Source organism: Heterodontus francisci, chromosome 14 (genome assembly GCF_036365525.1).
Source record: "Heterodontus francisci isolate sHetFra1 chromosome 14, sHetFra1.hap1, whole genome shotgun sequence".
NCBI lineage: Eukaryota > Metazoa > Chordata > Chondrichthyes > Heterodontiformes > Heterodontidae > Heterodontus > Heterodontus francisci.
This window is the reverse complement of record NC_090384.1, coordinates 15,847,738-15,871,509: the sequence shown is the minus strand read 5'-3', so window position 1 is coordinate 15,871,509 and position 23,772 is coordinate 15,847,738. Positions and strand designations below refer to the sequence as shown.

Sequence of the window (23,772 nt, the reverse complement as noted above, 5' to 3'; positions counted from 1 at the left end):
TAAACTGCTCCCAATTCTCAGGTTTTCTGCTTGTTCTGGCCATTTTATATTTCTCCTCCTTGGATCTAATACTATCCCTAATTTCTTTTGTAAGCCATGGTTGAGCCAATCTTCCTGTTGTATTTTTGCACCAGACAGGAATGAACAAGTGTTGTAATTCATCCATGCGCTCTTTAAATGCTAGCCATTGTCTATCCACTGGCAACCCTTTAAGTAATGTTCCCCAATCTATCATAGCCAACCCGCGTCTCATACCTTCATAGTTTTCTTTATTTAGATTCAGGACCCTAGTCGCGGAATCTACTCTCTCACTCTCCATCTTAATGAAGAATTCTATCACGTTATGGTCGCTCTTTCCCAAGGGACCCCGTACAACAAGATTGTTAACTAATCTCAATAGTTTCACTCCGAGGCTCCTTAATAATCACTTCAGATTCACCTTATCAATAATCTCATTCAGCCTCACATGAATAATTTCACTCAGAGGCACCTCAGTAACCACTAAAATAAGATGCTGGAACTCTGAAATGAGTGTTCTGATGAAGGCCTGATGAAGGATGCAGACTTGAAACATTAACTCTGTTTCTCTCTCCACAGATGCTGTCAGACCTGCTGAGTATTTCCAGCATGTTTTGTTCTCACTTTAGTAATCACCTCAGATTCAACTGATCAATAATCTCACTTAGTCACCTCCTCAATAATCTCACTCAGATTCCCCTCAATAATCTTACTCAGTCTCACCTCAGTTATTGCACTCAAACTCACCTCAATAATCTCACTCAGACTCACCTCAATAATCTCACTCAGACCCATCTCAAAAATCTCACTCAGACTCACCTCAATAATCTCACTCAGACCCATCTCAAAAATCTCACTCAGACTCACCTCTATAATCTCACTCAGGCCCATCTCAAAAATCTCACTCAGACTCACCTCTATAATCTCACTCAGGCCCATCTCAAAAATCTCACTCAGACTCACCTCTATAATCTCACTCAGGCCCATCTCAAAAATCTCACTCAGACTCACCTCAATAATCTCACTCAGGCCCATCTCAAAAATCTCACTCAGACTCACCTCAATAATCTCACTCAGACTCACCTCAATAATCTCACTCAGACCCATCTCAAAAATCTCACTCAGACTCACCTCTATAATCTCACTCAGGCCCATCTCAAAAATCTCACTCAGACTCACCTCAATAATCTCACTCAGACTCACCTGCTCAATAATCTCACTGACTCACCTCAATAATCTCACTCAGACTCACCTCAATAATCTCACTCAGATCCATCTCAATAATCTCACTCAGACCCATCTCAATAATCTCACTCAGACTCACCTGCTCAATAATCTCACTGACTCACCTCAATAATCTCACTCAGACTCACCTGCTCAATAATCTCACTGACTCACCTCAATAATCTCACTCAGACTCACCTCAATAATCTCACTCAGACCCATCTCAATAATCTCACTCAGACTCACCTGCTCAATAATCTCACTGACTCACCTCAATAATCTCACTCAGACTCACCTGCTCAATAATCTCACTGACTCACCTCAATAATCTCACTCAGACTCACCTCAATAATCTCACTCAGATCCATCTCAATAATCTCACTCAGACCCATCTCAATAATCTCACTCAGACTCACCTGCTCAATAATCTCACTGACTCACCTCAATAATCTCACTCAGACTCACCTGCTCAATAATCTCTCAGACTCACCTGCTCAATAATCTCACTGACTCACCTCAATAATCTCACTCAGACTCACCTGCTCAATAATCTCTCAGACTCACCTGCTCAATAATCTCACTCAGACTCACCTCAATAATCTCGCTCACACTCACCTGCTCAATAATCTCACTCAGACTCACCTCAATAATCTCACTCACACTCACCTGCTCAATAATCTCACTCAGAAACCCCTCAATAATCTCACTCAGACTCACCTCAATAATCTCACGCAGACTCACCTCAATAATCTCACTCAGACTCACCTCAATAATCTCACTCAGATCCATCTCAATAATCTCACTCAGACTCACCTCAATAATCTCACGCAGACTCACCTCAATAATCTCACTCAGACTCACCTCAATAATCTCACTCAGATCCATCTCAATAATCTCACTCAGACCCATCTCAATAATCTCACTCAGACTCACCTCAATAATCTCACTCAGACCCATCTCAATAATCTCACTCAGACTCACCTCAATAATCTCACTCAGACTCACCTCAATAATCTCACTCAGACTCACCTCAATAATCTCACTCAGACTCACCTCAATAATCTCACTCAGACCCATCTCAATAATCTCACTCAGACTCACCTCAATAATCTCACTCAGACTCACCTCAATAATCTCACTCAGACTCACCTCAATAATCTCACTCAGGCCCATCTCAATAATCTCACTCAGACCCATCTCAATAATCTCACTCAGACTCACCTGCTCAATAATCTCGCTCACACACACCTGCTCAATAATCTCACTCAGACTCACCTCAATAATCTCGCTCACACTCACCTGCTCAATAATCTCACTCAGACTCACCTCAATAATCTCACTCACACTCACCTGCTCAATAATCTCACTCAGAAACCCCTCAATAATCTCACTCAGACTCACCTCCTCCCTCCCTTCCGTGGCATTATGGAGGACAATCTGGAGGGAGGTATCACTAAAGCGTGGGACCACCACGGTTCTTCCTTCTGCCTTCATTGTGTTGTCTCTCTCCCCTGAAGAAATCCTTCCAGCTGCCAATCAAACATTGAATGCAGGGCTGGCAAGCCTTTAAATATGTTGCCAGCACCAGCCGCGACATCAATTGATGCTGCCATCTCCACCTCCACCCCCGCTACCATCCACTTCATTGAATGGCGCCCGCGCCTCATTACTCTTAATTGGCCAGCCATCACTCGATCGTGTGTGGTCAGCCGTTCACTGCCCAAACAGAAGCTGCACCTGCTCCCTGTCCCAATGTTGGGACCTGCAACTTCTGAATAAAATCTGGCTCGATGAATCTGAGTGAGATTTTTAGGCAGTGAACCTCAGTGAGATTATTAGTCAGTTAACGTGAGTGATATTGTTGGGCAGTGTACCTGATTAATATTATTGGGAAGTGAAACAGTGTGATATTATTGGCAGATGACCCTGAGTGGTATTTTTGGCAAATGAGCCTGTGTGTGAGATAAAATAAGAGGGTGGGCTGACCCTGCATATTGGGAGCTCAGGAACTGAAACCATTTCTTCAATACTGTACCTTTAATCTGGCAATAATCAAACAAAAAAACAAAAGCAAAACATAAATCAAGCCTGAATTAGAAAGGAGCTAAGGGTAGTGATCAAAGAGTTAGGTTTTCACAAGGCTTGAACAGGTTAATTATGAACCAAACTTGCTGGATCTACGTGGGATGCTGTTGCCCTAACACTCTGGACCTCAGCACTTGCCCTATCATACTCAGCCGCAGAGTACTGTGCACCTGTCTGGCATAGGTTATCGCACCACATCTTGTTGATGCTCAACTGGATGCAACAATGCGCATCATAACTGGAACCCTCTGCTCAATACCTCTCCCCTGGCTTCCTATCCTCGCAAACATCACTCGCCCACACATCTGCCGACTGACGAAAACCCACAAGCTGGTTGAAACCATCCGTGCTGCACCTCACTTACCACTCCATAACGACATGTTCAATCCACCCACTGTCTGACTTCCATCTTAGTGCCCCATATTTATTTAGAGATACAGCACTGAAACAGGCCCTTCGGCCCACCGAATCTGTGCTGACCAACAACCACCCATTTATACTAACCCTACAGTAATCCCATATTCCCTACCACCTACCTACACTAGGGGCAATTTACAACAGCCAATTTACCTATCACCTGCAAATCTTTGGCTGTGGGAGGAAACCGGAGCACCCGGAGAAAACCCACGCGGTCACAGGGAGAACTTGCAAACTCCGCACAGGCAGTACCCTGAATCGAACCCGGGTCCCTGGAGCTGTGAGGCTGCGGTGCTAACCACTGCGCCACTGTGCCACCCAGAAGCAACCTTCCTGACCAAGATCTCCCAGCAGACATCCTTTGGATGAAGGAATAGGAAATACGGCAAGTCACTCCTTGTGACAAACCCCATTTGTCGAATGGCAGGTTTTGAACTACCATGATGAGACTGGTCCTTGCTAAACAGATTCAGGACAAGCCTGGGCCCCTGCGCTGCCAATCTCCACCAATGGGGCCTCAGTACAAACCCCTTATGCATTTGTGGAGAGTCAGAAACAATGCTGCACATTACCGAGGAGTGTCCCCGCTACAGACTAAGGGGACTAATCACCTTAAATTCAGCAAATGAGGAGGCTATCACTTGGCTCTGGGGATTTACATTTGCTACATAAATAAATAACAGGTTAATTTTTAACAGATGGGATAAATTTGTGCCATTAATATTTACTGTGAAAAATAACAGCTAGTAAGACAAAGGTGCACATCCTAGAGCTGAAATAGAGCATATTTCACACACTGTGAGCCTTTGTACATTTTCAGTGAGATTCCCAACAATCACTGAGACTTGGCTCATTCACGGATTATAATTTTGCAATAAGACATGGACAAATAACTATAGAGGTAGTATGAAACAGAATTTCCACCTACGGTCTTTTAAAATATTTTTCACATTCATTACAAATAAAATCAACATACTGACTTCTTTCAATCGATTTCCTGCAGTATCAAATCCTGGAGTCAACATCTGTGCTCCAACACCAACTCCTTATCTCCTGCTGTAGGGATCTTTGCTGGGGTACAATTCCTTCTTCTGGGGAAACCTCATTAGAGTGGCCATTCTTCTTTGGTGAACCTTAATAATGAGCATTGGTAGAGTGTTGAACTTTGCAGCATCATAACCAAGCCTGACCTTGTCCTCTTAAGATATTTGCATATAGACTCTGGGCTCCAAATGCACACTGTACATTAGAGTGTATTGGTAAACTTCGCTTTTATAACTAACAACTTCACAGAGTAAAACCCTATTAACTCAACTGCAGCTACTAGCTTACTTTTCTCAGCTATTTATATTCAGGTAACAATTTCAGCAGACAAACTTCTGCTCACTAGCTCAAAGAAAGTGCTAAATCCAGGATGTTATTTCAAAGTATTTTTATACATCTCTCTTGGCAGGATGTGATTATGAGATTAACCACAGAGAAAAATCTGGAATGCTGAACTGCCTCAAAGGGTGTTTGAAGCAGGTTTAATAATAACTTTCCAAAGGGAATTGGATAAATACTTGAAGGGGAAAAATTTGATGGGCTGTGGGGAAAGGGCAGGGAAATGGAACTAATTGGATAGCTTTTTCAGAGAGTCAGCACAAGCACGATGGACCAAATGGCACTTTCTGTGCTGTATCATTCTATGATTCTGTGATAGACATCAGCTGATTAACAGCTTTGCAATAGGTTTACTATGGTTCTGATTAATGGGGAAGTGCATGTAGGTGGAGCATCATCCAATGTACATAGGTATAGTTGGGCAATTTATTTTTCCTTTTTTTTCAAAGGGTGATGGGGTTCTAGAACTCACTGCCTGAAAGGGTGATAGAGGCAGAAACCTTCATTGCATTCAAAAAGTTCTTGGATATGCTTTTAAAGTGTTGTAATCTACAGGACTATGGATCAAGAGCTGGAAAGTGGGATTAGATTGGATAGCTCTTTTTTGGCTGGCACAGGCATGATAGACCGAATAGCCTCCTTCTGTGTCATAAATTTTCTCTGACCCAGTTTTAACTCTGTGTAAGTGAATGAGTTTTGAGTGAATTAATATTGGGCCCTATGTTTCTAATGATCAAGGGAAAGCTCTCTCATGAGGAGTCGCAAACCAGAGTATTATAGAATTTGCCAAATTTCAAGTTTCAGGCAGATATAGAAATTTGTGTGAGCTGATTGGTACTGAAATCACCTAATCAAAGTCACAAATTACATCCTCTGTGGCTGTGACCATGGTGCATTATGCTTCCTCCTCTTGACATAATTGACCACACAATCCTCTTCCAATGCTTCTCCTCTGTTGTTCAATTGGACTGCCCTCTCTTGTTTCCACTCTTACCTATCTGATCGTAGCGACAGCATCTCAGGCAATGGCTTCTCCTCCTGCCCTGTTACATCTAAAGTCACGCAAGGATCTATCCTTGACCCACTTCTTTTCCTCATCTTCATTTTATCTCTTGGTGACATCATTCACAGATATAGGGTCAGCTTTTACAAATGCATTGATAATGCTCAGCACTACCTTTCCACTGCCTCTCTCAACCCCTCCACTCCTTTGACTTGCCAAACTTGCCTGAAATCCAACCTTGGATAAGATGACTCTTAACTGCCCTCTGAAATGGCCGAGTAAGCCACTCAGTTCAAGGGCAATTATGGATGGGCAACAAATGCTGGCCTTACCAGTGATGCCCACATCCCATGAAAACAATAAAAAACATTCTGTACTCATGCCTTTGATGCCAGTCCCCTCCCTAGCCACTGTTTCAGGATCAGACAGAGTATTCACAACCCTGGCTTCCTATTCTACCCCGAGCCGAGCTTCCAATCCCATATCTTCTCCTTGCATGATAAATACTTCCACCTCCATATCATCTAGTTCTGCCCCTAGCCCAGACTCAACTACTCCAATGCTGTCCTGAGAAACTTCAACTCATTCAAAACTCACCAATTCCTGTACATCTATCAGCTTTGTTTTTATTTACTTGTTCCTGGGATGCGAGCATCGCTGGCAAGTCCAGCATTCATTGCCCATCCCTAGTTACCCTTGAGAAGGTGGTGGTAAGCTGTCTTCTTGAACCATGTGGTGTAGGTACACGCACAGTGCTAATTCTGTCGTGGTTTGATACAACTGAATGGCTTGTTAGGACATTTCAGAGGGCCGTTAAGAGTCAACCACATTGCTGTGTATCTGGAGTCACATATAGGCCAGACCAGGTAAGGACAGCGGATTTCCTTCCCTGGAAGACATTAGTGAACCAAATGGGTTTTTACAATAATTCAGTAGTTTCATGAACATTAGTAATGAGGCTAGCATTTTAATCCAAATTTATTAATTCATTGAATATAAATTCCACCAACTGCCATGGTGGGATTTGAACTCATGTCTCTAGAGCATTAGGTTGGGCCTCTGGATAACATTACCACTATGCTACTGTCCCCTTTTTTGCTGATCTATATTGTTTCCCTGTCCCTGAAGAACTCAAATTTTAAATTCTTATCCCTGAATTTAAATCACTTCATGATCTTGCCATTCTTATCTCGATAACCTCCTCCAAACCCACAACCTATAAAGAATTATGCTAAATTTTATGATAGGGAAACAGGGCATTCAGGCCAACTGGTCTATTCTGCCTTCTCCCAACCTATTTCATTTAATCCCATTGTTATAGACAGGTGGTAAGTGATCTGGGTGGCTCTCACTTTTCATCTCCCAACTGACTGTAATTGAGTTTTGTTAAAAATGGTGCATTGGTCCCTGTGTGTGTTTTAGGGTCAAATAAACAAACAAACGATAGGTTTTCTCATAGGTTAAAAAAAGGAAGATAATTATTTATTTTTAAACAATTCCCGAAATGGTCGCAATCTCACCCACACACACATTCACACACTCATACATACAAACACACACATACACAAGAGTAGAGAGAAAAGGGTAGGATGCAATTAAAGTCTAAGGTTATGTGAGAGCTTGTGATTTACAAAAAACATACGAACATATGAATTAGGAGCAGGAGTAGGCCACTCGGCCCTGCGAGCCTCCCATTCAATAAGATCTGATTGTAACCTCAACTGCACATTCCCACCTACCCCAAATAACCTTTCACCCCCTTGCTTATCACGAATCTATTGACCTCTGCCTTAAAAATATTCAAAGACTTTTCTTCCACTGCCTTTTGAGGAAGAGAGTTCCAAAGACTCACAACCCTCTGATAGAAAACATTTTTCCTCATCTCTGTCTTAAATGGGTAACCCCTTATTTTTAAACAGTGACCCTAGTTCTAGATTCTCCCACAAGAGGAAACATCATTTCAATATCCACTCTGTCAGGCCCTCTCAGAATCTTATGTTTCAATCAACTCACCTCTTACTCTTCTAAACTCCAGCGGATACAAGCCTAGCCTGTCCAAACTGTTGAATCTTCTCAGGAGGAAAGTCGTTTAAAAGGTGCAGGCCTGGATGTTTGTAGTCTTGAACTTGTGGAAGTGTTGTAGAGCTCTAGTGGTTACAACTCAGCACAAAGGTGGTAGTATGAATTTGGTTACCTTCACGGATGGAGAGTCTCAAAGTCACTTTGTAAAGTCTCTGCTGTAGTGGCTGTTCAAGTTATTGTTCAGCAGTGTTCTTCTTGCTTAGCTGGATCTCTCTCACAGCCTCTAGCTAGAAACTGAATTTCTGTGGTCTTGGCTTGATCTCCCCTCTCTCTCTCTAGAGGGTTACCCTTTAAGTAAATATTCAACACATTTGAATTTCTGTTAGGTGACACATGGTCCTCTCCCGTGGTGTGACCACACAGTGGACCAGGATATGGAAACCATGACTACCTTATTGATGTCTGAACGGGGACCATTCTGATTAAATGGTTCTACTTCACCCTTATTCATTTTGCTTTGAGCTGTGAGTCAGTCTGTCTCCAGAACCTTTTGTTAGTTCATTCATGTAGATACGGGTCATCAATAAACAATGGTGCTCCTTTCAATTTCAATGGGCAGAGCTAGAGCTATTTCAGACGAGATTAACAAGCTTCATCCTCAACAGACGGATGGTGTGTACTGTCAATTCAGAAGGGGTCACCTGACTGCTACTCCATTTTGTCTGTGGTACAAGTGCCCATGTTCTTGTGGTTCATTTTAATAGTTGCCTTTTTATTTTCATAACTACTCCACTGTTTATTTCATCACGGCTCCTTCTGATCATGACACCATCAATATGCCCTTCTATTTATTTCTTCCTCATGTCGCCATAAATACATCCATGCTATTCACCTCAACTACTCCTTGTGATAGCAAGTTCTACATTTTCACCACTCTCAGAAGAAAAAAGTTTCTCCTGGATTTCTTATTGGATTTATTACTGACTTATATTTAGGGTCCCTAGTTTGATATTCCCCACCAGTAGAAACATTTTCTCAAAGCCTACCCTATTGAATCACTTCATATTTCCAAAGACCTCTATCAGATCACCTCTCAAGTCTTTTTTTCTATAGAAAAGAGCCCCATCCTGTTTAGTTTTTTCTTGATTGTTGTACTCTCTGAAATCTGGTATCATCCTTGTAAATCTCTTTTTGGCTTTTTTCTAGTGCTTCTATATCCTTCTTTGTTTTTCTAGCTCTGCCGTGTTATGTATCCTCCCTCCCTTCTCCTCATCATTGGTGGCTATGTATTCAGACACTGAGGACTGAATTTTAGCTGACCTCTGGAGACAGGCTGGGAGGCAGGAAGGCTAATAAAATTGCGGCAGAAGGCATCGGGAGGGAAGCCCAACATGTTCCCTCTGCCACCAGATATTACCAAAGGCAGGAACAGTAGTGGCTCGGCCACCCCCCACTGGTGGGTGACTAATTAAGGCCATTTTACCACTCCACAAGAATTTTATTTGCATCAGAATGAAACTCCCCCCCCCCACTCCCATTGCATGATGAGTCCGCCAGCTTCACCAAGATGGCTTCCCAGCATCTTCTTGAGGGTGAGGGAGGACCTTCCTTTGCTGATGCTCCATGGCCCACGGAGGGGCCCACTGGTAGCAATGGTTCCCCCCGCAGCCCTGGCACCCCTGCTGGAGGGTTCACCCATCCAATCGCTGAGGCCTGCCTGGCCCCGGCACATAACTGCCTTTTCTGCCGACCCTTTGAGGGTGCCGCAATATGGAGTCACCCTCTCTTCCCCTTGCAGCCTCAGCAGCCACCTCTATCAGTGGTGCTGCAGAGCTGCCAGCCCTCTAATAGGGCCAGCAGCTCAGAGAGGGAGGCCGCTGTCCTTAATGGGATAGCGGTCCTGGTGCTACCGGTAAATCCCCTCTGTGGTTCCGCTGTTCACCCACGCAGGCTCGTGACACGCATTTGGCCCCGGTGGTGGGAGCCACAGTGCCGGTAAAATTCTGGTTCGAGAGTCCACACTCTGGAATTTCATCCCTAAACTTCTCATGAAAAGCCACCACTTTGACTAAGGTTTTGATTACACCTTGTAAAGGCTCATTCTTTGACTCAGAGTCCATATTTGTGATTACACCTCTGTAAATTGCCTTGAGACGTTTTTCTGCATTAAAGTCACTATAAAAATATAGTTGTTGTTTTGTGTTTCCCTTATGGTGAGAAGGTACCTTGTACTATGAGTGCTGGGACTTGATATGATATGGCATATACTGTCATCATGTGTAAATTCCTGCACTCCAGATTTACATCTAGCTGTTCCGCATACGTGCCACTATCTGATTGCGCTTTTAATACTGGCCAAGAGCAAGCTAACAGTCACATCAGGGACAAAAACAAGAAATGCTGGAGTCACTCAGCAGGTCTGGCGGCATCTGTGGAAAGAGAAGCAGAGTTAACGTTTCGGGTCAGTGACCCTTCTTTGGAACTGACAAATATTAGAAAAGTCACAGATTATAAACAAGTGAGGTGGGGGTGGGGCAAGAGATAAAAGAGACAAACGAAAATCCCTTCGAAGAGAAGAGCAGAACTTCTTCAAGGTAGGCATTCCTGGAAGAGAAGTGGCAGTGAATTAAACACTAAAATAAAAGCAAAATACTGCGGATGCTGGAAATCTGAAACAAAAACAAGAAATGCTGGAGTCACTCAGCAGGTCTGGCGGCATCTGTGGAAAGAGAAGCAGAGTTAACGTTTCGGGTCAGTGACCCTTCTTCGGAACTGACAAATATTAGAAAAGTCACAGATTATAAACAAGTGAGGTGGGGGTGGGGCAAGAGATAAAAGAGACAAACGAAAATCCCTTCGAAGAGAAGAGCAGAACTTCTTCAAGGTAGGCATTCCTGGAAGAGAAGTGGCAGTGAATTAAACACTAAAATAAAAGCAAAATACTGCGGATGCTGGAAATCTGAAACAAAAACAAGAAATGCTGGAGTCACTCAGCAGGTCTGGCGGCATCTGTGGAAAGAGAAGCAGAGTTAACGTTTCGGGTCAGTGACCCTTCTTCGGAACTGACAAATATTAGAAAAGTCACAGATTATAAACAAGTGAGGTGGGGGTGGGGCAAGAGATAAAAGAGACAAACGAAAAAGTCACATCCGGGATTGTGAAGGAAGCAAACCACTAATTAACATATACTGGGTCAATGTGGATATCCTCCAGGAGCCCAACCTCAATGCCAAGTTGAAGAGGGTGGGGAGGTGTTCAGCACAGTCTGTAATTCACACAGTAGCTTACAAAGTGACCTCATTTCAAAAAGGTACAAGATGAGAGATAAGGCTACAAACTTTCAAACTGTTCGAATTTAATTGGCTTTCATTTTGAACTCTACAGTACGAGTTTGCTGTTTCTGCTGGGGATAACTTGATCGCCAGATAACTGATTTTAGGATAAAAGCAAAATACTGCGGATGATGGAAATCTGAAATAAAAACAAGAAATGCTGGAACCACTCAGCAGGTCTGGCAGCATCTGTGAAAAGAGAAGCAGAGTTAACGTTAAGATATTAGGTCAGATGACCAAAAGCTTGATCAAAGAGGTAGGTTTTAAGGAGTGTCTTAAAAGGAGGAAAGTAAGGTGGAGAAGCGGAGAGGTGTAGGGAGGGTATTCCAGAGCTTGGGGCCCAGGCAGCTGAAGGCATAGCCACCAATGGTGGAGTGATTAAACCCAGGGATGATCAAAAGGCCAGAGTTAAATGAGCACAGATATCTCAGAGGGTTGTGGGGCTGGAGGAGATTACAGAGATGGGGGGGGGGGGGGTGGCGGTGGGGGGTTGAGAGCCTGGAAGGATTTGAAAACTAGGATAAGAATTTTAAAATCAAGACGTTGCTTGTCGGGAAGCCAATGTAAGTCAGTGAGTACAGGCATGATAGGTGAACGGCACTTGTGAGAGTTAAGACACAGGCAGCAGTGTTTTGGACAGCCTTAAGTTTACATAGGATAGAATGTGGGAGACCAGCCAGGAGTGCATTGGAATAGTCCAGTCTAAAGGTAACAAAGGCATGAATGAGGGTTTCAGCATCAGATGAGCTGAGACAGGGGTGAAGTTGGGCGATGTTACAGAGGTCGAAATAGGTGGTCTTAGTGATGGCATGAATATGTGGTCAGAAGCTCAGCTAAGGGTCAAAATATGATACCAAGATTGTGAACAGACTGGTTTGGTCCCAGACTGTTGCCAGACAGAGAGATGGAGTGCTCTCACTTCGTCCTGCTCTGCATGGCCTCTGCTCATTCTTCCTGTCATGCTCAATGCTAAGAGGAAGTCCTGGTAGGTTACCTTTTTCTGGAAGAAACAGTCTTGTGCACCAGCCTTTAAATCACCAAAAAAAGTAACAGCAGCCAGCCCACTCGCCGTAGACTACTGAAACTTTTAGCAAGTACGAAAAAGCATCCAAAATGCATGGAATTCCAGCAACAGCCAGATCCAGGAACTAACCTGATCCCTTTAAATAGCACTGGTGGGGTATCCTTCATGCTCTTTAACCTCATGTTTAGTAATGCAAGTATAAGAGAGAGCATGGCTAGAGCATGGAGCTCCAAAATGACAGTGCTGATGTCAAATCAGCGTCTGTACTGATTGATGTCATGATCTGTATGCTACCAGCAGTCATTAGGTACTCATGGTCAAAGGAAGAATGCATGTGCGTTGCCAGTTTCATAGTTTAAGGGGCCTCGTAACACCCAAACAAAGGGTGCTACAGCTCCCAATTTCCCCATTAGGTTTTCCCCTGAAGTTCATCCTTCGAGTATGTTAACTCTACTATGAAAGTTCATTGCTGTAGCTCATTAATTCTCCTATCACAACTCACTTCTCTATCCTTTAAGTTTCCCAGCCCTCTGTATGTTAACTCTCCCATTGGAAGTTCATCTGACGAGTGCAGTATCGCTCCCATTACAACAGCTAGCTACATTTGACCATCCCAGATTTTGACTCCATTAACTATTTCTCACTCTTTGAGTAAAGAAGTTAGTCCTGTTACATTCAATTTATTTTGACTAAAGTTTATCCTCATGTCCTATATGGACATCAATGGAAATACTCCAGTTGATAAAGGCAAAAAGGAGATTGTCCCTAAAGTATTTATTGTATTTACTTATTCATTGGATTTGAGCGTCACTGGCATTTATTTTACAGACATAAGTGAGACACTTTCTTGAACCATAGAAACCGTAGAAAAATTACAGCACAGGAGGCCATTCAGCCCATGCCGCGCCAGCCAGAAAAAAACTAGCCGCCCAATCTAATCCCACCTTCCAGCACCTGGTCCATAGCCTTGCTGGTTATAGCACTTCAGGTGCATGTCCAGGTATCTTTCAAAAGGACTGAGGATTTCTGCCTCCACCACTGTTCCTGGCAGTGAATTCCAGACACCCACCAGCCTCTGGGTGAAAAGTGTTTTCCTCATGTCCCCTCTCATCCTTCTACCAATCGCCTTAAATCTGTGCCCCCTGGTAATTGGCCTCTCCGCTACTCTATCTAGGCCCTCATAATTTTGTACACCTCAATTAAGTCACCCCTCAGCTTCCTCTGTTCTAAGGAAAACAACACTAGCCTATCCAATTTTTCTTCATAGCTGCAACTTTCAAGCCACGGCAACATTCTTGTAAATCTCCTCTGTACTCTCGCCAGAGCAATTATGTCCTTCCTGTAATGTGATGCCCTGAACTGTACACAATACTCCAGCTGTGTCCTAACCAGCGTTTTATACAGTTCCAGCATTACATCCCTGCTTTTGAATTCTATACCTCGGCCAATAAAGGAAAGCATCCCATATGCCTTCTTCACCACTCTACCTACCTCTCCTGCCACCTTTAGGGACCTGTGGATATGCACTCCAAGGTCCCTCACTTCTTCTATCCCTCTCAATATCCTCCCGTTTATTGCGTATTCCCTCGCTTTATTTGCCCTCCCCAAATGCATTACCTTACACTTATCTAAATTGAATTCCGTTTGCCACTTTTCCGCCCACTCAACTAAACCATTGATATCATTCTGGAGTCTATGGCTATCTTCTTCACCATCAACTGTTAGGCCAATTTTTGTGTCATCAGCAAATTTCCCAATCATGCCTCCCACATTTAAGTTCAAATCAATAATATATACCGCAAGGGACCCAACACTGAACCCTGTGGAATGCCACTGGAAACAGCTTTCCATTCACAAAAACATCTGTCGACTACTACCCTTTATTTCCTGCCACTGAGCCAATTTTGGATCCAACCCTACACATTCCCCTGGGCTTTCATTTTATTGACCAGTTTGCCATGTGAGACCTTGTCAAATGACTTGCTAAAATCCATGTAGACCACATCCACGACACTACCCTCATCAATCCTTCTTGTTACTTCCTCAAAAAACTCAATTAAGTTAATAAGACATGATCTTCCCTTAACAAATACATGCTGATTATCCCTGATTAATCCGTACCTTTCTAAGTGACAGTTTATCCTGTCACTCAGAATAGATTCTAACAATTTACCCACCACGGAGGTCAGACTGACCCCACTGCAGTCTGTGTGGTGAACGTACTTCCAATGCTGTCGGGTAGGGAGTTCCAGGATTTTGAACCAGCGATGAGGAAGGAATGATGAGATGCTTCCTAAGTCAGATGTGACTTGGAGCCGAACTTGGAGGTGGTGGTGTTCCCATGCATCTTCTGGAATTGTCCTTCCAGGTGATAGCTGTTGGGATTTTGGGAAGGGCTGTCCAAGAAGCCAAGAATGCAGTGCATGTTGCAGATGGCACATACTGCAGCCACATTGCGCCAGTGGTGGAGGGAGTGAATGTTTAAGGTAATGGGGAAAAGATGCAGATCAAGCAGGCTGCATTGTCCTAGATGGTGTCAAGCTTATAGAGTTGTTGGAGATGCACACATACAGGCCAGTGGAGAGTATGCCATCACACTCCTGACTTGTGCCTTGTAGATGGTGGACAGACTTTGGGAATCACTGGTCACAGATTACCCAGCCTCTGGCCTGTTCTTGTAGCCACAGTATTTGTGTGGCTATTCCAGCTAATTTTCGGGTAGAAAGCTACAGACAACAGGGCCCTCTCCCGGAGGCATTTTCTGGCCCCCATCACCACGAACCCCGCGTCGGGGAGTCTATACAATTCAGCCCTAAGAGTGAACTATATAGTTTGGGACCAGACATCCCTACATATGACGGTATATATAGGGCGGCACAGTGGCGCAGTGGTTAGCACCGCAGCCTCACAGCTCCAGCAACCCGGGTTCAATTCTGGGTACTGCCTGTGTGGAGTTTGCAAGTTCTCCCTGTGTCTGCGTGGGTTTCCTCCGGGTGCTCCGGTTTCCTCCCACATGCCAAAGACTTGCAGGTTGATAGGTAAATTGGCCATTATAAATTGCCCCTAGTATAGGTAGGTGGTAGGGAAATATAGGGACAGGTGGGGATGTGGTAGGAATATGGGATTAGTGCAGGATTAGTATAAATGGGTGGTTGATGGTCGGCACAGACTCGGTGGGCCGAAGGGCCTGTTTCAGTGCTGTATCTCTAAACTACATTTAATGGTAGGGCCTTTAAAAATATCGTCAGCGCCTGCGCACAGGCTACCCCCTCCGATCGGGGGTGGGGGGGAGGCGGCCCGCCTGGGTATTTAAATGAGCCGTCGCACTTAGGATCGCGGCGGCTCCGCAACATGCGGCCTGCTTCTAAAATTGAGCCCTTAATGTCTTCAGGGCAATTATGAATGAGCAATAATCCTGCCTGCCAATGCCACACACATCCCAGGAACAGACAAAAAAAAACTGTATTTGGGAAATACAACACCAATCGTTAAAAAAGGAGTATAGGCATGATCGTTGAAACTGTAGTCCAGTAAGCCAATAAGTGTTCAAAGGCATCCCGAGAGAAGGAATAATGAAAAAGCTAGGTATATTTGATATTGCAAGGAGAGAGCGTGGATTTGTGGAAGGAAGGTCTGCCCTTACAAATTTACTAAGTCCTTTGAGGAAATGACAGATCTTCATGTATCAGAAATGCTGTTAATGTGATATATTCAAATTTCAGCAAATATATTCATGGCTGCAGAGGGGAAGCCCCTTCCTATCCAACATCTTCAAATTCTTTGAGGGAATGACTAACTCAAGTGGCCTGTGGAAAATCTTATTTTAAGGTATGCCGAGATTCCCAAAAGGCTTTTGATTAAATTTTTAGTTAAACTCAAAACCTAAGGGATTTCAGGGTAACTTTTGGTAGATGGATACGAAAGTGTCTGAAGTGTAGAAAGCAGTGGACACTTGTAGAGTGAGTGAACAAGTTTTTTTCTTCTAATAATATGGCAATAATCATGGTCATTATTCTGGTGCTACTCCACAAATTACTAGATTTATTGAATTCAATTTCACAACATTGCTCTGGCAGGAATTTAACTCAACTCCTGAGCTGTTAGTCAGTATCAATAAACTTTAGGCTACTGTAGTGTCAACAGTCAGCATGCTCAAACAATGCTGACCAACAACTCCAAACTCGACATGTCTAATCAATGTAGAGCAGTGGTCAGCCAAGCCAGTAGGATGCCTATGTCCAAAAGTCAAAACAATAGGATACAAGTCAGAGAAAGTCCTGATCAAACTGTAGAGGGCTCTGGTAGGAATAGTTCTTCAGTACCGCAATAAAAGCAAAATACTGCGGATGCTGGAAATCTGAAGATAAAAATAGAAAGTGCTGGAAAAACTCAGCAGGTCAGGCAGCATCTGTAGAGAGAGAAGCAGAGTTAACGTTTCAGGCCAGTTCTGAAGAAGGGTCACTGACCTGAAACGTTAACTCTGCTTCTCAATCCACAGATGCTGCCAGACCTGCTGAGTTTTTCCAGCACTTTGTTTTTATCTTCAGTACTGCATCTGGTTTTGGTCACCGTGACACCAGGAAGACATTCAAGTGTTTGAGGAAGTGCAGAGAAGAGCCACGAGTCTGAACCATTAGACGGAATTTTACCAGCCGGTGGGTGGCGGGCTAGGATGGGGCGGGGTTGGTAAAATGTGGTAGAGCCCTTTGTGACGGCGTCCCGCCACCGGGGAGGTTTCCTAGTGGCAAGAAAAGCAGCAGCTTGGCTGCCCACCGACTGGAGGCGGGCGGCCAACTTAGATAATCAAACGCCTAATTAAGGACCATTTTCTTGGCCGGTGGTGGAGATGCCCCTGCCACTTGGGGAGACCATCAGCTGCAAGGAGGCGGCCGCCAGTGGGAAAGGCCACATTTGTGGCCCCGATGCCGCTGCTGGAGATTTTCTCTCCAATCTGCTTGGCCCCAGTAAAAAGAAACTCTCTGCCACCCCTGCAAAATGCCTCAAAATGGAGGCGCACTCATATTTCTCTTGCTGCCTCAGCAGCAGCCATCTCTCTCGGTGGCTCTGTCGAGGCTACAGAGCTGCCAGTGCTGCTGTTGGGCTGGCAGTTTGGAAAACCGGCCCAGTTTCCTTAATTGGTCGCCTCCTCCACCTGGCGGCTTGATTGCTTCCTCCTGGCAATATTACGAGGAAAGTCCCACCTCTCACCCCAAGCACGCTGGCCACGTGAAAACCACCCCGACATCTGAACTTCCCGTCTTCTGGGAAGATCCTGCCCCAAGTGCTAGGAGTCTGAGTAAAGAGGAAAGACAGGAGAGGTGATCTTATTGAGGCATACTAGATTGTTAAAGGAGTGGAAAAGATCACTCTAAAACATTACTTTAAACTACATTGCAAGAGAAAGAAAGGATGAAGGTTCAAACGAGTAAAAATGCAAACTTAGGACTGATATCATGTTCTTCAAACAGTAATCAAAACAAGGAATGGGATGCACAAGAGTAGTGGAAGAATAAAATCCAGAATCATTTAAAAAGGAGGGGGAACCTGTACGATCCATCTGGATGGATTAATAAAATAGGCTGAATGCCTATGTTCATCCAGAACTATCTTGTAAGTGATTTGTCAACCTGGTTTTCATGTATGGAACAGGAAGCAAGACTCTCAGGTAGACTGAACCATGACTGAGCCAGAGGAGCCAACAAAGCTGAACATAAGCTCGAGGAACAACACCTTATCTTTCAATTAGGCACTTTACAGCCTTTTGGACTCAACACTGAATTCATCAATTTCAGATCATAACCACTGCTCCCATGTTTTTGGGCAGCAACAGTTGGTAATGATTCTACTGTTGCCATTTACACCTCCAGTAGACCCATCTTTTGTTCTTTACTTGTCACATTACTATCTCCTTTTGCCTTGCAGCATCATCCCTTTGTCATTTAATCTTTCCTGCCTTCCACCTTATCACAGACCTTCCCTTTTGTTCTTTTCTGCCCTCCCTCTGATCCTTGCCTCTGTATTTGCTTAAAACCTGTTACATCCTTTAATTTTTTCGGTTCTGATGAAAGGTCATCAATCTGAAATATTTACTCTGTTTTGCTCTCCACAGATGCTGCCTGAACAGCTGAGTTTTTCCAGTATTTTGGGTTTTTAATTCAGAGGAGACAAAATGTGTTTATTTATTCATGGGATGTGAGCATCACTGGCAAGGTCAACATTTATTACCCATCCTTATTGCCGTTGTGAATGGGGAATAGTGGGTGTGGCAAGGACCATTTCAGATTGCCTGTGAGTTTCCCGGAATGGGGAACAGATCTCCCAAGAATTGGTGCTTGCAGCCCAGGGAGATAGTCAAACTTTAAATTTCTCGCCACATCAGCAGCCTCCCCATCCCCACATTACCATGCTGCATAATGCCATCTGTTACAACTCCTGAGAAGCCCCGAACTCAGTGACGTCATCCTATTCCTCTGATGCTGTACAGTCAGAACCAGCTAGCGTATCAGGAACAATCGGGAGTCAGTGGGGGTCTCGGGAGAGCTGGGGAGGGACAGTTGATTGACAGTGCTGTAGAGTCAGTGGGGCGGGTGGAGAACAGGAGTCGAAGAAGGAGATTGAGGGGTTTATGGGGGTCAAGGTGAGAGGGAGCCTGAGCATTTCAGGCCTGGGCAACTGGGGAATTGGGGTTGGGAGAAAGCGTCTAGAGCACAGGGGTCAGGAAGTTTGGAGAATGGGATTCAGGGAGAGAGGGAGACTGGAGAATGAGGTATGGGGGGGGCAGTTCGGAGAGAGGACTTTGAAATGGGAATCAGGGCAAAAGTAAGAACAGGAGTCAGCATTGGGGAGATTGGGGAATCTAGGTCGGGGAGAAAGGAAAACAGGAGAATAGGGATCAGGGAGAGAATAAGATTGAGGAAGGGGGTCATGGAGAGAGGGAGTCTCAGGAATAGGGTTCAGGCAGAGAGGGAGACTGGAAGTCAAGGAGAGATTGAGACTGGGAGATGGGGATCAGGGAAACTTTGGAATGATGTTGGGAAGAGAGGCAGTCCAGTTGTTCTTGGAACGGGATTGAAGAGAGAGAAAGACTTTGGAATGGGTGTTAGGAAGATAAGGAAACAGGAGAATAGATGGTTGTGAATCTGGGGATTGAGGAAAGAAGAAGATTGGGGAATGGGAGCTGGGGAGAGAGGGAGACTAGGGAACAGGGTTCAGGGAGAGAGGGAGATGGGGAATGGGGTTTGGGGAATGGGAAGGAGAGAGAGTGTAGGTGGGGAATGGAGATGAAGGAGAGTGGAGCCAGAGGAATGGGGATCAGGGAGACCTTGAAATGCAGCCAGAGAGAGAGGAGATTGGGGAATGGAGGTCAAAGAGAATGGTATCCGGGGAATGGGAACCAGAGGGAGAGTTGGTCTGGGCAACGGGGAGAGAGAGGGAGTCTGAGCAATGGAGCAGGGAGAGAAGACCAGAGAATCAGGTACAGGGCAAGGGAGACTGGAGAATGTAGGTCTAGGGAGAGAAGAAGAATGAGGAATGGAAGTTGGGGAGAGAATAAGACTGAAGAATGGGGGTCAGGAAGATGGGGCATAAGTGACAGGGATAAAGGGAGACCAGGGAATGGAGGTTGGGAAGAGAATAAGAATGGAGAATGGGGGTCAGAGACAGTGGGAGCTTGCAGAATGGGTATCAGGAAGACATTGGAATGCATCAGCAAGAGAAGAAATCCTGGGAAAGGGGATCAGGGAGTTCTTAGAATGGGGTCAGAGAGAGGAGACCTTGGAATGGGTGTTGGAGAGAGAAGTAGACAGGGAGACTGGTGAATTGGGATCAGGGAGACTTGGGAATGCGGGCCAAAGGTGAGAGGGGGACTGTTGAATGGGGATCTGGTAGAAAAGGAAGCTGGATGAATTTGAGGCGGCTTGGGAATGGAGATCGGGAGACTGAGGAACAGGTATCGTGGAGAGAGGGAGACTGGGGAATGGGGATCGAGGAGAGAAGGAGACTGGGGAATGAAAGTTGGGGAGAAAGGAAAACTGGGGAATAGGAACCGGAGAGAGTAACATAGAGAGGGAGACGGAGGCAAGAAGAGACAAAGACTGAGGAATAAGTATTAGGGAGAATTTTGATTGAGATTGGTGAGAGAGCGAGACTATGGAATGGGTGTTGGTGGGGGAGAGGAGACAGGAAAATGGATGGTAGGGAGAAAAGGAGACTGGGGTTCGGGGAGAGTGGTGTCTCTGGAAGGGGTTCAGGGAGAGTGGGTGTCTGCGGAAGGGGTTCGGGGAGAGTGGTTGTCTGGGGAAGGGATTCAGGGAGAGTGGTGTCTGGGGAAGGGGTTCGGGGAGAGTGGAGTCTGGGGAAGGGGTTTGGGGAGAGTGGTGTCTCTGGAAGGGGTTCAGGGAGAGTGGGTGTCTGCGGAAGGGGTTCGGGGAGAGTGGTTGTCTGGGGAAGGGATTCAGGGAGCGTGGAGTCTGGGGAAGGGGTTCGGGGAGAGTGGTGTCTCTGGAGGTTTTCGGGGAGAATGGGTGTCTGGGGAAGGGGTTGGGAAAGAGTGGGTATCTAGGGAAGGGGTTCGGGAAGAATGGAGTCTGGGGAAGAGGTACAGGGAGAGTGGCGGCTGGGGAAGGGATTCGGGGAGAGTAGGTGTCTGGAGAAGGGGGTTCGGGAAGAGTCGGTGTCTGGGGAAGGGGCTCAGGGAGAGTGGGTGCCTGGGGAAGGGGCTCAGGGAGAGTGGGTGTCTGGGGAAGGGGGGGGGGGTGTCAAAGAGAGTGGGTATCTGGGAAAGGGGTTCCGGGAGAGTGGTGTCTCTGGAAGGGGTTCTGGGAGAGTGGGTGTCTGGGGAAGGGGTTCGGGGAGAGTGGTTGGGGAAGGGATTCAGGGAGAGTGGTGTCTGGGGAATGGGTTCGGGAAGAGTGGAGTCTGGGGAAGGGGTTCGGTGAGAGTGGAGTCTGGGGAATGGGAATCAGAGAGTGTAGGTGGGGAATGGAGATTAGGCAGAGAGGAACCTGAGGAATGGACATCAGAGAGACCTTAGAATAGTGTTTGGGAGAGCAGGAGACTTAGGGAATGGGCATCAGGGAGAGTGGAATTCTGGTGAATAAGAATCAGAGAGACAATAGGTCTGGCCAATGGGGAGAGGCAGATTCTGAGCAATGATGTCAGGAAGAGGAGACTATGGAATGGGGTTCAGGAGTGCAGGAGTATGTGTCTGGCGAGAGAACAAGACTGAGTAACAGAGGTCAGGGAGAGAATAAGCTGGTGAAAGAGAATTAGACAATAACAACTTATATTTATATCAAAGTAATTCATGACAACGCTACGTTCTCGCATACGTCATCAGGATGCGCCGCAGTGCGCACATGCGCAGACGGTCTCATGCCTCCTGCGCAGGCGCTGCGGTCCGGCTTGCCAGGACCGCTTTGCGCATGCGCAGCTGACGCGGTATGCGCATGCGCACACAGTCTCCTCGTGTCTGCGCATGCGCGGCGGGCCAATATGCCAGGACCGTTGTGCGCATGCGCAGATGACGTCATCGCGTTACGTCGTCTTCCTCGGGCAACGCGCCAGGTTGGCCTCTGCGCATGCGTCAAAGCTTCGGCGCGACTTTTTGAAAGTGGAAGGAGGAGAGGTTTCGTCGGGCATTTTCTCGCATTTTATCTGAATTATTTATTCGTTTTGGAGACTTGCTTCATTTTTATTTGACACAGGAGATTGTTCCAAGGTAAGTTGCTCTGCCTTTGTAAGTTGCTCTGAAAACATTTCCATTGTCTGGGCCACCGCATGTTCTCCAGTCCCTGTTGTGAGTTGCTCTGAAAACATTTCCATTGTCTGGGCCACCGCATGTTCTCCAGTCCCTGTTGTGAGTTGCTCTGAAAACATTTCCATTGTCTGGGCCACCGCATGTTCTCCAGCCCCTGTTGTGAGTTGCTCTGAAAACATTTCCATTGTCTGGGCCATCGCATGTTCTCCAGTCCCTGTTGTGAGTTGCTCTGAAAACATTTCCATTGTCTGGGCCACCGCATGTTCTCCAGCCCCTGTTGTGAGTTGCTCTGAAAACATTTCCATTGTCTGGGCCACCGCATGTTCTCCAGCCCCTGTTGTGAGTTGTTCTGAAAACATTTCCATTGTCTGGGCCACCGCATGTTCTCCAGCCCCTGTTGTGAGTTGCTCTGAAAACATTTCTATTGTCTGGGCCACCGCATGTTCTCCAGCCCCTGTTGTGAGTTGCTCTGAAAACATTTCTATTGTCTGGGCCACCGCATGTTCTCCAGCCCCTGTTGTGAGTTGCTCTGAAAACATTTCCATTGTCTGGGCCACCGCATGTTCTCCAGCCCCTGTTGTGAGTTGCTCTGAAAACATTTCCATTGTCTGGGCCACCGCATGTTCTCCAGCCCCTGTTGTAAGTTGCTCTGAAAACATTTCCATTGTCTGGGCCACCGCATGTTCTCCAGCCCCTGTTGTGAGTTGTTCTGAAAACACTTCCATTGTCTGGGCCACCGCATGTTCTCCAGCCCCTGTTGTGAGTTGCTCTGAAAACATTTCTATTGTCTGGGCCACCGCATGTTCTCCAGTCCCTGTTGTGAGTTGCTCTGAAAACATTTCCATTGTCTGGGCCACCGCATGTTCTCCAGTCCCTGTGGTGAGTTGCTCTGAAAACATTTCCATTGTCTGGGCCACCGCATGTTCTCCAGCCCCTGTTGTGAGTTGCTCTGAAAACATTTCCATTGTCTGGGCCACCACATATTCTCCAGTCCCTGTTGTGAGTTGCTCTGAAAACATTTCCATTGTCTGGGCCACCACATATTCTCCAGTCCCTGTTGTGAGTTGCTCTGAAAACATTTCCATTGTCTGGGCCACCGCATGTTCTCCAGTCCCTGTTGTGAGTTGCTCTGAAAACATTTCCATTGTCTGGGCCACCGCATGTTCTCCAGTCCCTGTTGTGAGTTGCTCTGAAAACATTTCCATTGTCTGGGCCACCGCATGTTCTCCAGCCCCTGTTGTGAGTTGTTCTGAAAACATTTCCATTGTCTGGGCCACCGCATGTTCTCCAGTCCCTGTTGTGAGTTGCTCTGAAAACATTTCCATTGTCTGGGCCACCGCATGTTCTCCAGTCCCTGTTGTGAGTTGCTCTGAAAACATTTCCATTGTCTGGGCCACCGCATGTTCTCCAGCCCCTGTTGTGAGTTGCTCTGAAAACATTTCCATTGTCTGGGCCACCGCATGTTCTCCAGTCCCTGTTGTGAGTTGCTCTGAAAACATTTCCATTG

The 23,772-nt window shown here is 45.8% G+C and overlaps 1 protein-coding gene across 1 annotated transcript; it reads right to left on the bottom strand.

Moving 5' to 3' along the window:
- Positions 1-1,785: 1,785 nt before the first annotated feature.
- Positions 1,786-2,736, bottom strand: LOC137376879 (fap1 adhesin-like). The gene has a single exon (XM_068045836.1). It carries the CDS (start codon positions 2,734-2,736, stop codon positions 1,786-1,788), a length of 951 nt encoding a protein of 316 aa, XP_067901937.1.
- Between the last annotated feature and the right edge of the window lie 21,036 nt (positions 2,737-23,772).